Below are 13509 nucleotides of genomic sequence, written 5' to 3' on the forward strand. Positions count from 1 at the left end.
AACCTTCTTCCTCCGCCCAGCGGCCACAGTGACCGCTGTCAAATCTGTGAGTAAAATATTAATTTTAATTGTAATATCGATATTATTATATGTTTAAGCATGTCCATGCATCACTTATATGTATGTATCTATGTAATTAAACTCTAGGCACGTTTTATGTTGCATTCATAACTGTTGAAGTGCCATGGATGTTGTTGTGGTAATTTGGAGCAATGTGCGTGCGTTGGCTTGCGTGTGATGTGGTGTGGACTATGGATAGGACGGGTAGAGACGGCTTGAGATCTTTGCTGGGACCCGGTCCTTCGGGGTAGACACGGCTTGAGTTCTTCGCTGGGACCCCGATTTGGTTATTAAGTGGAAGTCCGAAATGAGTTCTTCACGCACAGTTGGATTTAAGAGAGTCAGATAGGATCAGCTCCCATATATTATGATTGATATAACTGGGTGTGTGAGTGCTCCAAATTACCTTTTTAATGTTATAATATGAATTTATTACTGATGTTGCATTTCACTTTACAGGATGCATTAGCTTTAGATAGTTATAAAGATTATAGTTGAAATTGATATTTTACTCTCTGAGTCGAATGCTCACTCCTGTTCAATATTTTTCCAGGCCACAGGAGGATATTTTTGGGGTTAACCTGCTTTTCTGCCTCGCAGGTCGTCTATTCATGTTTGTGTAATTCTATAAACTTCTAGAATTTTCGCATATGTTAGAAATATTTAATTGATTTGAGTCTGTAATATAAATTGTTATTTTGGACTTATAAAATTTTTATAACATGCATGTTTGATGGACTGGATGAGGGAGCTGAGCTCCCATTTGTTTATATGTTGATATGAGTATGTGGAGGGTGAGCTGAGCTCTCCAATTGATTATTTATTGTGTTTACAGGTCGGGTGAGTCAAAAACTCCCCGTTGGAATGTCCATTTTATGGCTGGATTCTGTCCGATTGATTTCTTGAAATTGGGCCCAAATGGGCCTTAGAGTTGGGTTAGTGAATAGTTAGGCTTACTACGGGCCTCGGGGGCTTTAGGCTGGCCCAGGTCCTAGTGCCGGTCCGGCCCATAGGTTGGGTCGTGACATTAGTTCTTACCAATTTTATTGGCCTATCAAATATTTTTTTTTTTCCTGTCTCTTCCTCTTCATTGGAAGATCTATCTGAATTGAATTACATCATGAAGCAATCTAACTAATATGTTATTTCCTTGAACTGGACACGGCCGATTCGAATCATGAAATGTAGTGAAATCAGATTCACAAGTTAACAGTTATTAGTTATTTCGAAATTAAGTTATAAGGGGTTATTTTTTATCTCAATTCTTGAACTTGAATCAGAATTGGCCCGATTCAATTTTATATTTTTAGATTATAGAGTTTATATTTGGTTCCTTTAATTGTTTGACATAAGAAATTAAATAAATAATGTCTAAAAAATTATTATGATTTAATAATACAATGAGTTGGGTTTGTAAATAAAAGTTGAATTCATTTTTCATAATTTTATTGACTCAGTCAGGTAAACTTTTATAATAAATTATTAATTGGATTACACCTTTAAGTAGTGTAAATTAATTAATTATTATGTGTATAGTTATTGTACTAATCTCATCTTTTTAAAAATACTTTTTTTAAAATAATTATTAATAGAATCAAAGATATATTAATAAAATTTCAATTCAAATTAAGCAGCATGCAATTCTCATCAATCAATTAAATCAATCAAATTAATAATTAAAATTTATAATTTTTGTAATTAGTAACAAGAAAAATAAATTAAAAAACTAATTTTATCCTTTTTTAATTAGGATTGAACTATAATTATTTTAAACTAAAATTGAAACTAATTATAAGGTCAACCGAACTAAACTTAAAATCCACCTTAGTTGAGTCTATCTCTACACTGATTGAGCACAATTAATAGAAAAATTTTAAAATACAATTGTTATACTATTGATTACGCTGAATTATACTATAATCAACGATAGTTTTGTGTATTATTACATTAAATAAATTCTCAATTACTAAGATTGTCCTTCTTAGCCTATCAAATAATTTTTATTTTCTGTCTCTTCCTCTTCATTGGAAGATCTATCTGAATTGAATTACATCACGAAGCAATTTTTTTCGCCTTCATTTTAACATTGATTAAGATTGTAATTACTTGCGATATGGGAGTAATAAACAAATAAAGGAATTGTTGATGGATTTCATGTGTTAAAAATTGCAAGTACATGGGCTCCCCAATTTAATCCTCAGTCTTCTAGATAGCTATTGAGGGTGGTTAGTTGTTGGGGGGTGGTGGTTGGGTAATTGGACTTCATTTCTTTCTCCTTTTCTTTTAATTAATTAAAACACTGTTACAAGTTAAAAATCAAAATCCTAATCTAAGCTCCACTACATTATACATTCTTATGTGGGTCTGTTTCACATTATTATTATTATTATTATTACTGTTAAAAAAAAGTTTTTTTTTTTTTAATAATTTCGGCCCATCAAACGCAGTTCCGCTAAAACCCAAGTGCTAGAGATGTCAAAAAAGCAGAGTAAGAGCTAAACAAACAAGAAACCACTTCTAAATTACAGTAACAACAATTGTACTACAATCACATTGTTCATCGATAGATCATTAATATAGCACTGCAAATCCTCTCACTAATCATCAAAAACCCACAAACAAATTCACTCACAAACACATACGCACGTACCTCATTAACCAAAAACACATATAACGGAGTAAAAAATGGAGGCTCATCTCATCTCCTGCAACGAGTGATCCTAGAACATCCTCTGGTGTAAGGGTTAACAGGGGTTCTAGCCTTGAAGCAATTATGAGTGTAGTAAGATCTCCCAGAACGTGGAGGGCAAGGAATCCTATTAGCAGCGAGAGCACCATACGAGATATAGTAATGTACTCTTCTCCAGAACAATGATCTACGCCCACCCATCTCCTCATTACCATCCAAATCTACCAACCCATCACCATCCTCCTCCAAATCGTTGTACATGGACATCGCCATTGGCCATTCTAGCGCGTCCGCCATTATCTTCAAGCCAGTTTCTTCCACCTGGGCATTGATTATTGGGGTGAGAACAAGAAAGATAGTGAAGAAGAAGAGAGAGAGAGTAGTAGCAGCAGCCATGGAGAACACAGAGTGGAAGCTGAACGAAACAAGAGAGTTGCCTAAACGGAAAAGGAAAAACAATAAATCACATGGAGATAAGAGAGAGAGAGAGAGAGAGAGAGAGAAGTGATCAGTGATTGGGTTACAGCTGTGGTAATCAATGCATCAGTTAACGCGTGCTCTGAATCTCTCTGCTAATGATACCAGCTTTGTTCGTGCAGGGGAGGGAGCAATGATTCTGTGCTTTCGGTCTCATTGGGACATTGGGTTTTTTTTTGGTACTGCTCTTTGGATGCCTTCTTCGGACAGTAGTTGTTTTAGAAAGTTGGGAGATCTGCGGGCTCTCGTGTCAAGTGCCTGGTAGTCAAACGGTGTCGGATTCATATCTTTTTTACTATTTTCCGCATTGATGACGAATAAGAGCGGCACATTCAAAGACGCGGTTGGTAGGACATGTTCGGCCCCACCTGTGACCTTATAGCATCTATTATTTCTTTTTTTTTTTGGAATGTTATCAGTTTAAAATGGTCTGATTAATCCCAATTCCGTTCAATCAATCTTAAAACTGGAAATTGAAATTAAAGTTTTTTTTTAATCAAATCCTATTAAATTAGATGCTTATTAATCACATTTTGGATTCTTAATCCGAAGGTATGTTAAATTATATGCTTAACCTATCTCCAATACATATTTTAAATGTAAAGGGAAATTATAAAAAAAAATTGAAATTTTTATAATTCTACTTAAATTAAAAAACTATCAATTAAATTATATATTTTTTTATATTTATTTAATTACACTCTATTGTCAATAAGTCCATTACTGAGTTAATTAAATTAATTAGAGGTAAATTGTCTGACGCGACGTGTTTGTTAGCTTCTTAGTACAATATTATTAACAATAAAATGTAATTAGACAAATATAAAAATACAAAGTTTAATTAATATATATATATATATATTTTAATTTAGGATAGAATTATAAAAATTGTAAGCCTCAGATTTTTTTTCTATAATTTTCTCTAAAATGACTATATTACCCTTCTTACCTTGATAGGTATAAAAATATAATATATATGAATATTGATCGCATATGTTATTAGTAACCATAAATATGAATATTACATATAAAATAGTCATACCATATAATAAAATTTAATGATTTAAACATAAGTTGATATGAGGAGCAAAAACGAATTCATTTTATTTTACATGATTCGAATGGGGACAATAACAGTAAAATGATTGAATGGTGGGTTGGTTTGATTAGATCTTGGCAGGTTTGCTGATTTAGTGGGGCTGGTGGATCTAATGTATTTGGACCAAAGTTCTTCCTTTTCCATGTCCCTTATAATGCAAGGTGAGATAAAATTAAAAATTTTCATGTCCTACAAAATATAATTTCCAATTAATTAATCACTCTAACAATACTTATGAAGCTTTAGCTTCCCTTCTTCTGCAGCAAAAATAAATTAATAATAAGATAAATTAATTACTTTTCATTTATATATTATAATTAATATTTCAATCTTTATATTTTAATAAAATAAATAAAAATATCTTTTAATTTTAATTTCATCTTTGCTTAATAGTCATGACAATATCTATATATACCCTTCATCATAAATTATATATTATTTCGTCTATGAATTGTATTATTATAAATATTTTTCACTTTTTATTTCAAAGTGTTTGGCTAGCGATTCAAGGTCTATATATTTTATGCACTCATCTAAATCCTGAAAAATTCAGGCTGGGGCTTGGCAAAAGATTCATTCATCCCCATATTGTGATCCACAAGGGAATTATTTAACTGAATGGATGATATTACACAAGTAATATAAGAGAGAGACAGAGAGAGACAGGTTCAGATACTTTCATTTAACTACGTAAATGTGGCAGAGTAATTTAAAGGAGAGGAAGTAGTTTTCTGCATCCAATTTGTTAATCAACAGCAACAGTGAGATGGCCCTGTTCCATGAGTGATGCAACGCAATCATCGAACATTTTCTGGATGGGCTTGAACTTGAAGCCTAAGCTCTTCAACTTTGATGTATTGAAATCGTAGTATGGCCTGTTTAGTTGCTCAAACCTGAGAATCCCAAAATGAATTTAATTTATTGTTATTGCAAATATCATTTGCAATAATTATGTGTTATCTATTTGTAATACCAACCTTTGTGGGATGGGTAGAGATGGATAACGAGCTGATAAAAATGATACTAATTCATGAACCTCCAGAACTGTGGAGTTGCAGAGATATCTTCCATGAGCACTTTCTTGCTCGTAAACAAGGATGTGGCAAAGGGCAACATCATCTATATGAACATACCCCATTCTTCCATGCCACTGAAATTTCCCTGTTTCACCTGTTTGTTGGAGGGGAAGTGCACGAAAGACTTTGTTCAAATAAGGAAGGAAATGCCATTTGACTATTAATAGAGATACAAGGAAAATACCTTTAAGCAAGCCAAGGACATCAGATGCAGTAGAACATAATTCAGGTGGCAAACTAGGACCAATCACGAACGAGGGAAGAATGGTTATTAATTTGATTCCATTTTCGTTGCAGAATTCCCATGCTGCTTTCTCAGCTAGTGTTTTTGATAAAGCATACCAAAGCTTCATGTCCATTAAAAAACGAGGGAGACAAATGATCAAATAAATAGATTATGAGATATTCATTTACTTTAATTAATTGCTTCCTAGTTGCAACCACAACCTGCTGTAAACTTACCTGGAGTCTCTCGCAGAGTTCCACAGAGCTCCAAGATGACTCGTCGAGAGGTACGAGGTGGTCAAAATCATCTCTTGCTCTAACAGTTGATGAGGATGAGGTGAGAACCACACGCTTCAGAAATGGATTCTTTTCACAGGAACGCAGCACATTCAAAGTGCCCCCAACAGCTGGTTCCAAGATTTCCGCCTGCAGCACAAGTAAAATAAACACCATCAAGCATCGATTTATTTTCAAGTACAGAACCACCATGTTGCAATGCTTGGTTCTCATGCAGTGCTGTAAAACACATGCCTTTGGATCAGATGAAGGTCCGAGTACAGGGGAAGCAGTGTGGAATACGCCTTGGCATCCAAAGATTGCATCATCAAAGCTGCCCATTTCCATCAAATTAGCCTTTACTAACTGGAGCCTCTCCTTTGCTCCTTCTAGTTTCCGCAGGTGAGCTAATTTCTTCTCATTTCCTACCCACATTAGTATTTATTTAAAGATGAAAGAATTGATTAGCTGGATTGGATACAAATTGAACTCCTGTTGCTTAATGCAAGTAGATTAAATTTTAGTGAAAAGCAAGATAGACAAACCTGGATCTCTTACTGTTCCAATCACTTGATACCCTGATAAGAGCAGTCGTTTAATAAGCCAACTAGCTAGAAAGCCTGAAGCCCCTGTAACACAAACTTTGCCTTTTATTTGTTCCATGTCTTGTGCTTAGTTAAAATCTGATTGCATATCAAATTTGTAGATCACAGATAAATAACCTTGGATTGGAAAGTAGTTGGGAATTAGGAGACTATGGATTGGGAAGGTAAGTCATAACAGGCTAATGTTATTTTCTTATGTTTTATGGCCATAAGTAGGTAAAGGTGCAAAAAGTGTTGAGAAAACATGAATTAGAATTCATCTGACAAGTGTTGCCATATGTATTGTGGTTCTCGATGTTCGTTGGTGGGGAAGCAGTTCACAGTAGTAGTAGGTGTCGGTGGTCCCTAAAGGGCTGTTTAGGAATGGATGGGCTTAATAAGAGATCATAGGACATGGGTGGCCTAAACAAGAACTGGGGCTTTTGAAGTTGGATCTGTTCCTTGTCACCCAGAACGGAAACTCAATATACTAGCAACCCATAGTACGCCAAATTGCCAATGCCAATCTTTGCAGTTGTAAAACACCTTCATTCATCTATATCAATAGACTAGCTACTCATACCACCCCATCAACCGATAACTATTCTGTACATGCTATTATATATATCTATTTTAATTTTATTATAATTATTAATTATAATAAATGTCATATGAATTTCACAATGATCAACCGTCAAAATACTTCTATTGTGTATGTAACAATTGTTATTGTATTATTGATTTTATAGTGATTTCAAGACTAGCACTCTCACAAATTTCAGCCCAACCTTACCGAGTATATCTTTGGTTCCTTTTGGGGACTCTTTTTTTTAACAGGGTTTGGACAAAAACTATGATGTGTGGATATTGATAAGAAACCATGACAACTAATGAGATAAGCTCAATCATTACTCAGTATGACAATCTCAGCTGTTTGTGGTCCGTTTATATTCATTGTTTTTATTGTCACGCAGATTCCTCTCTCTCTTCTCCCCCTCTCTCTCTCTCTCTCTCTCTCTCTCTCTTTATCTTTATATATATGCATGCAGAAATGGCACAGAATTAAACTGCCATATTAGTCGAGTTCTAAATGGATGAAGGAAAAATAAATTAGAAAAGAAAAAAAAAAATTATCATTGCAATTGGACTGAACAGAGCTGGGTACGTGTAAGTATTAATTTCATAACCTATAGTTTTGATCGAAGAGGACCGTCACTGTCTAGCTAGCTTTACAATTGCCGTGTTGACACAGGAGTGCATTTATGAAAGCAACTGTCAATCTCTGTACAGTGGCTAATAAAGTTGAATTTAGAGCCCGTGTGCACCTATAATTGAACCGCACGTCCTTGGAATCAAGATACGGCCACTGCAGCTCTATTCCATACCAGCCCTTCATATACACACGTAGCTTTCATAGTTTTGTGGGCAGTGGAAAAAAAAACAAAGAAAAGGATCTCAAGTGTTAATGGTGATTATGAGAATAATTGATGGACAATCTGAAAAAGAACAGTTCTATTGTGGGCACTGGTTTGTCCCTTTGAGGTAACTTATGGGGGTGTTGAAGATTATCATGGTGAAGGGAGATAAGAGAGAAAGGGACCACTTTCTGAGAAAGTTCAATTATATGCTCAGATAGCAATAAAATATAATATCATAAATAGTTCAGTGCAAATTTTTTATATATCGTCTCTGTTATGCCTATATAATGAATGCTTGCTTTTATTTAGCTAGCTTACTTTGAGTGCACTTAGGATTCTGACGATAAATTTCTAGTGAGTTCTCTATTTCCATTTGAAGGGAGAGGTCCTGCCACGTGCATCTCTTAATCTTTATGCTTTGAAGATAAGGGGTGTCCTTTGGAGGATTGATGATGATGATAATAATAATAATTCTATGGTAAAAGGAAAGAATTGAACAACTCACTTGCACAAATGGCAGTCCTTTACATTTTGGATTCGTTCTTGTATATTTAGTTGGTTGCTTTTAGGAGGGAACATGTTCCCTTATTTGGATCGTCTTGTAGAACATAATTTATTAATTAAATTAGATAATATCTGTTATATTTCTACAAATTCATAATAAATCCTTCTTATTTTATTAAAAAAAAATATTTTGTCGCTATAGAGCTTGTGGTATTTATAAATTTTCTTAATTATGATATTTTTTATAATTTATATAGTTAAATGTACTTTCAATTTCACAAGTAATCATATACATATATATAATTTTTTATTAATAGAGTATTTTTACATTTTAATAAAGGTGAATTTCTTTTAAATTTTATCTATAATTTTTCAATTTAAATAATTATATTAAGAATATTATCTAACTTCATTTTATATCATAAAATTACTCAAACTTTTTGATTTGGCTATCATTATAATCTTTTTAACTCACGTAGACATCACTCAACTTAATGTGTCTAAACGTCCCATAGAGAGAGAAGAACTTCCATGAGAATCGAAAGCACTCGGACCTGAAGTCGAATTATATACGAGCAAAGAAATTACAAGTACAAAAATGATCGGGTAGTGTACTTGCACAAATAAAGGGTCAGACTTCAGGGCTAGGGAGTCACCATCAAACCCTAATCTGCTTTAAAAAGGGTGCCAAAGGGAGCAGTGTGAGAACCTTGCGTCAGTTTTATGTAGTATATAGAATCAGGTCCCTAATGATCCCCGACCCAGACCAGTGTTTTGCATCTGCAGCAGCCAGCAGCTACTGGCACGGCGGAATCCTCCATCGGCAAGGCAAGGCAAGGCAAGGCCACGGTAGTACTGGTGTATGGGTGGTTTACTTTGAGATTGATAAATCATGGTGAAGATGGTTGCTCTTCTGACAGATGTCATGTGGGTGTGGGGTTTGAAGGTTTCTATTTTAGTGCTAAAACATTGTTAAAAAAACGTTAGTAGGCAAAGCAGAGCAATCGCACTTGCACAGTTGCACTCAAAGATCAAAAGGACTTATTAAGGGGCCTTAAAAGAAAGTCTCAAAGTGGTTCATGCACCAGTTTCCTCTAATCTGAGCCCTCTACTATGTGGGCCTGAATCCATGAAAGGTCTAATTACCATTGATCTTTTCTACTTTTAGTTTAGAATTTTATCACTAGTAAAGATCGGTTGGCTGTTAATAGACATCTTTAGCCCCACGTTATGGGCGGTCACTATCAAAAATCATCAATTCACCATAAATGAGCAGAGACTCTTCTCTGTGTCAACTTTGCATGAATAAAATATTGCAAACAAGTTGCTATATAAAGCCTCACCCTTCTGTTACCCTTCTGAATTGGTGATGGGTTTTCTGAGATAATCCTGCACTTTCCATCTCTATGCCACACTTGTCTGCCACTTTTCCATCTCCTCAGTAACCCTAATTCTCCCAAACCTAGCTATCCTCTCCTCTCTCATCAGCTCCTCCATACCTCTGTTGCTCAGTTTTAATTTATCTCAGATCGTCAATCTCCCAGTTTTCATCCCATTCCCTTCTCCATCCCTCTCTCTCTCTCTCTCTCTTGCAGAGACTTTCTGTTCTTTTCCTGAAATCTTGGGGGATCTTTTCAAAATAAGGGAGACTGAGAATCATGGATGTTGACACGATGAAATCATCATCATCATCATCATCAGGAGAAGAAAACATGGACATGATGACAATGATGATGCAGATGGAAAAGCTTCCTGATTTCTGCGAGCCTTTCCACAGTACTTCTACTTCTACTTCTTCACTGCAAGAAATCCATTTCTCCAATGGAAATCCCAGTAGCATTGTAACCTCACCGCCTATTTATCACAACCCACCACATGCCTCTTCTCCTACACTCATTACTCCACCTCATCCCTCCATGCCATTTTTGCCCATTCCAACGCAAGAACCCATGACAGGATCTTTTCAACCCAATATGTTCACTAGCAAATTCAAGTGTCCACCTCCATTCTCAAATGCAAACTCATTCTTATCTTCAATGGAGAAGAAGAACTCCACAGCCGCAATTAGAGAGATGATCTTTCGCATAGCTGCAATGCAGCCCATCCATATAGACCCAGAATCGATAAAGCCACCAAAGAGAAGGAACGTGAAGATATCCAAGGATCCACAGAGTGTGGCAGCGAGGCATAGAAGGGAAAGAATAAGCGAGAGGATAAGGATTCTGCAGAGACTAGTTCCAGGAGGCACCAAAATGGACACTGCTTCTATGTTAGATGAGGCTATACATTATGTGAAGTTCTTGAAGAAGCAAGTGCAATCTTTAGAGCAAGCTGGGGCTAACAGGCCAATGGGTGGTTTTCCCTTCTCAGGATTGACAATGCCCAACATGGGTTACTCTTCTTTGATGAATAATTGTCAGGCAGCTCCAAATATGGTGGGCTCAATGCATATGCTTAGATGAGAGAGAGAGGGAGGGGGTTGTTTGGGATTATACAAGTTAATTAATTGCGTACTTGTGATGGTTGTGAAGCTTGTAAATTAATTAATCAAGTTATTTTGCTTAATTTTGCTGTGTAATTGTCTTGTTCAAAAAAGCAATTTGTTGAATCTAATCTCCCTCACACTAAAACGTTCACAAGACCATTTCTATGACATTCATTAAAAAAAAAAAAATCCATTTCTATGACTTAATTAATTACCATATTTATCAAAAAAATATAATAAAAAAGTCTTCGGTAGACTTAGTTTACCACGCTATTCTTACATTAAGTCAATAAAATCATTTATCCAATAATACAATCATTATCAAAAATGTAATTTAATTTTTAATTTTCTTTCTAACTCATACTCTATTTTAGGAGCTTTCTTAATTGACAGCAGAAGGTTCCTGTGGGTTGGAAGTGCAAACGCTTCCCTGGTCTTGAAGCTCTTGCCTGCAGAGAATCTCCCCAGCTGGCCACCTCCAAAGGTTTTAGGAATGTTATCATCGAGGGGAGTAATTATTCTATACAATAATGATTGCATGTAAAATATTTTACATGGAATAACAATTCAATAAAAATTAAACCCATATGTATATAAATAGGTGGACCTTTAAAAATTATAACAGTTAACTATTCAGCTATTTTTTTATTTTTAAAATTTAATAACTACCTTTACTTATTTGTAATTCATTTACGTTTGTTATTTTGCGTGAATTTATCTACGTGAAATCACTCTGATAGGATATAATTTTTTCATCGAGAGGGACTGTTTAATGGCTATCCAGCGCCCCGAAATGGTTCTCATCCTCCTTTGCAAATTGCGGAAATCATAGAAGGCATCAAATTCGATCTCTTTCCTTTAGCTTCATTAGAAGAGAAGGCAATAGGATAGCTCACAAGGTGGCTAATAGAACCATCCATGATTTTTCCTCTCATTGTAACCCTCTGAGCAAGTACTCTTTGTGTCATCCTTATTTGCTCATTAATGATTACCATCTCTATCTTTTGGGGAAGGAAAAAATAAATAAATTAATGGCGTAGACTCTAGGGAATCAGCAATATCAGAAATATCGTCCTAGATTAATGATGCTATATTATAGCTCTTTTGAACAACGTAAACAATAAAGGCTAGAATGATGTTATATTGAGAGATTTTACAGTGAATCGAGTATTCCATCTAGGACTAACAGATGGAATAACAAACAAATTATAAATTACACTTCATCAAAAAATGGAGTTATATATTTTAATGCATAGGAATAAGTAAATTTTATATAGTCCACTTATGGTATGTGTAAAACTCTTAGCGGATGTTTAGCATGAAGTTAATAAGAGGTAATTATTACTCTTATAACTTTTAACTCTTATTAATACTATTTAAATATTTTTAAAAAAATATGTTAACCTTTTATCTCGTTAATATTTATAACTCATTGAGAGGTTAAATATTAATATTGGTGGGCCAGGTTAATAATTACTGTAGATTAAAACTTACGAGAGTAAAATTTAACTTTTGATTTTTTAACTTTCTATTAAACAAATCCTTATTGTCTTGCCATTTCATGTAGAATATATTATATAAAAACACTGCTTTATCATATAATTTTCTGTACTTGTATTTAATGAATTAGATTAATTTGATTAGAAATTTATAATTAATTTCTTATTTTAATAGTAAAAATAGATTATTTATAAGTATCTGAATTCAATCATTACAAATTAAATTCGATTTGCAATGTAAGTCAAGGTTTTAATTAATAGTTATTAATTATTTTATATTAATACAATACAATTTTAAGTTAATAAAAGAAATAATTTTGATGTATTTTAAATGAAGGGAAGGGTACCTTGCCATTTTATATAGGTGTCAATTTGATTGGGGACTCTTTATGTCTCGATCTTCATATTATTATTATTATTATTATTATTATTATTATTATTATTATTAAAAAAAGCTCTAGAGATATATAAATTCAAAACTATCATAAAATATCAAAATTTACGAGTCCAATTCATAATGTCACTGGATCAATAATTGAATAAATAATAATATCAACAGATCAATAATAAAAAAATCGATTTAATTGTTTATAAATTTTTTGTTTTTCATATCCATCACAATTTTAATTTGTAGTATTATTTTCATCAATATTTTTTATAAAATTATTTTTTAATGATCAATTAATAATTTCTATTAAAATACTTAAGAGGGAACGGAAGGAGATTCAAATCTCACTCATAATAATTAATTATTACTTAATACTATATTAAAGAGCCCATTTATCAGTTATGATTATTTTATTATCTCGTAAAAAAGTCTAAAATTAATACTTACCACAATCAAAATTAACAAACTAAATACCAAATTTTCAAAATTTGTAAGAGTCCTTATAAAGTATATATATCAACTAGAAATATATATATATATATATATATGAAGAACAATATTTTAATCAAATAGAATAAAATTCCCATTTTCTATTTGATTCCTCTGAATTTAGGTGCAAATCAAATGCAAATATCAAATTACCCTTAAGCATTGCTTAGATTGTATTGTGAATATGCTAAACTCTTTCTCATTGCATAATTTGCAGTACTAACCAAATGGGCTAAAATT

At 33.5% G+C, this 13509-nt stretch overlaps 3 protein-coding genes across 3 annotated transcripts; 1 reads left to right on the forward strand and 2 right to left on the reverse strand.

Moving 5' to 3' along the window:
* Positions 1–2556: 2556 nt before the first annotated feature.
* On the reverse strand, positions 2557–3391 carry LOC110662922 (protein RALF-like 34). The gene has a single exon (XM_021822092.2). The coding sequence runs from the start codon at positions 3143–3145 to the stop codon at positions 2759–2761; it is 387 nt and encodes a 128-aa protein (XP_021677784.2). The 5' UTR covers positions 3146–3391; the 3' UTR covers positions 2557–2758.
* A 1520-nt stretch (positions 3392–4911) lies between these two features.
* On the reverse strand, positions 4912–6721 carry LOC110662834 (tetraketide alpha-pyrone reductase 1). Its single transcript, XM_058154484.1, has 6 exons — positions 6448–6721; positions 6158–6327; positions 5864–6052; positions 5586–5748; positions 5303–5495; positions 4912–5218 (listed from the first exon to the last, which is right to left on the reverse strand). Exons 1-6 carry the CDS (start codon positions 6563–6565, stop codon positions 5071–5073), a joined length of 981 nt encoding a protein of 326 aa, XP_058010467.1. The 5' UTR covers positions 6566–6721; the 3' UTR covers positions 4912–5070.
* A 3053-nt stretch (positions 6722–9774) lies between these two features.
* On the forward strand, positions 9775–10967 carry LOC110662835 (transcription factor HEC2-like). The gene has a single exon (XM_021821963.2). It carries the CDS (start codon positions 10067–10069, stop codon positions 10868–10870), a length of 804 nt encoding a protein of 267 aa, XP_021677655.1. The 5' UTR covers positions 9775–10066; the 3' UTR covers positions 10871–10967.
* The last annotated feature ends 2542 nt before the right edge of the window (positions 10968–13509 follow it).

Source organism: Hevea brasiliensis, chromosome 10 (genome assembly GCF_030052815.1).
Source record: "Hevea brasiliensis isolate MT/VB/25A 57/8 chromosome 10, ASM3005281v1, whole genome shotgun sequence".
NCBI classification, from domain to species: Eukaryota; Viridiplantae; Streptophyta; class Magnoliopsida; order Malpighiales; family Euphorbiaceae; genus Hevea; species Hevea brasiliensis.

Bases quoted from the DNA above. Each gene is read 5' to 3' on its own strand.
- LOC110662922 (XM_021822092.2), bottom strand. From the start codon at position 3,145: ATGGCTGCTGCTACTACTCTCTCTCTCTTCTTCTTCACTATCTTTCTT.
- LOC110662834 (XM_058154484.1), bottom strand. From the start codon at position 6,565: ATGGAACAAATAAAAGGCAAAGTTTGTGTTACAGGGGCTTCAGGCTTT. The intron at 5,749-5,863 runs GTAAGTTTACAG...ATGGACATGAAG, and splicing joins AACTCTGCGAGAGACTCCAG to CTTTGGTATGCTTTATCAAA. The intron at 5,219-5,302 runs GTTGGTATTACA...TGGGATTCTCAG, and splicing joins TCTCTACCCATCCCACAAAG to GTTTGAGCAACTAAACAGGC.
- LOC110662835 (XM_021821963.2), top strand. From the start codon at position 10,067: ATGGATGTTGACACGATGAAATCATCATCATCATCATCATCAGGAGAA.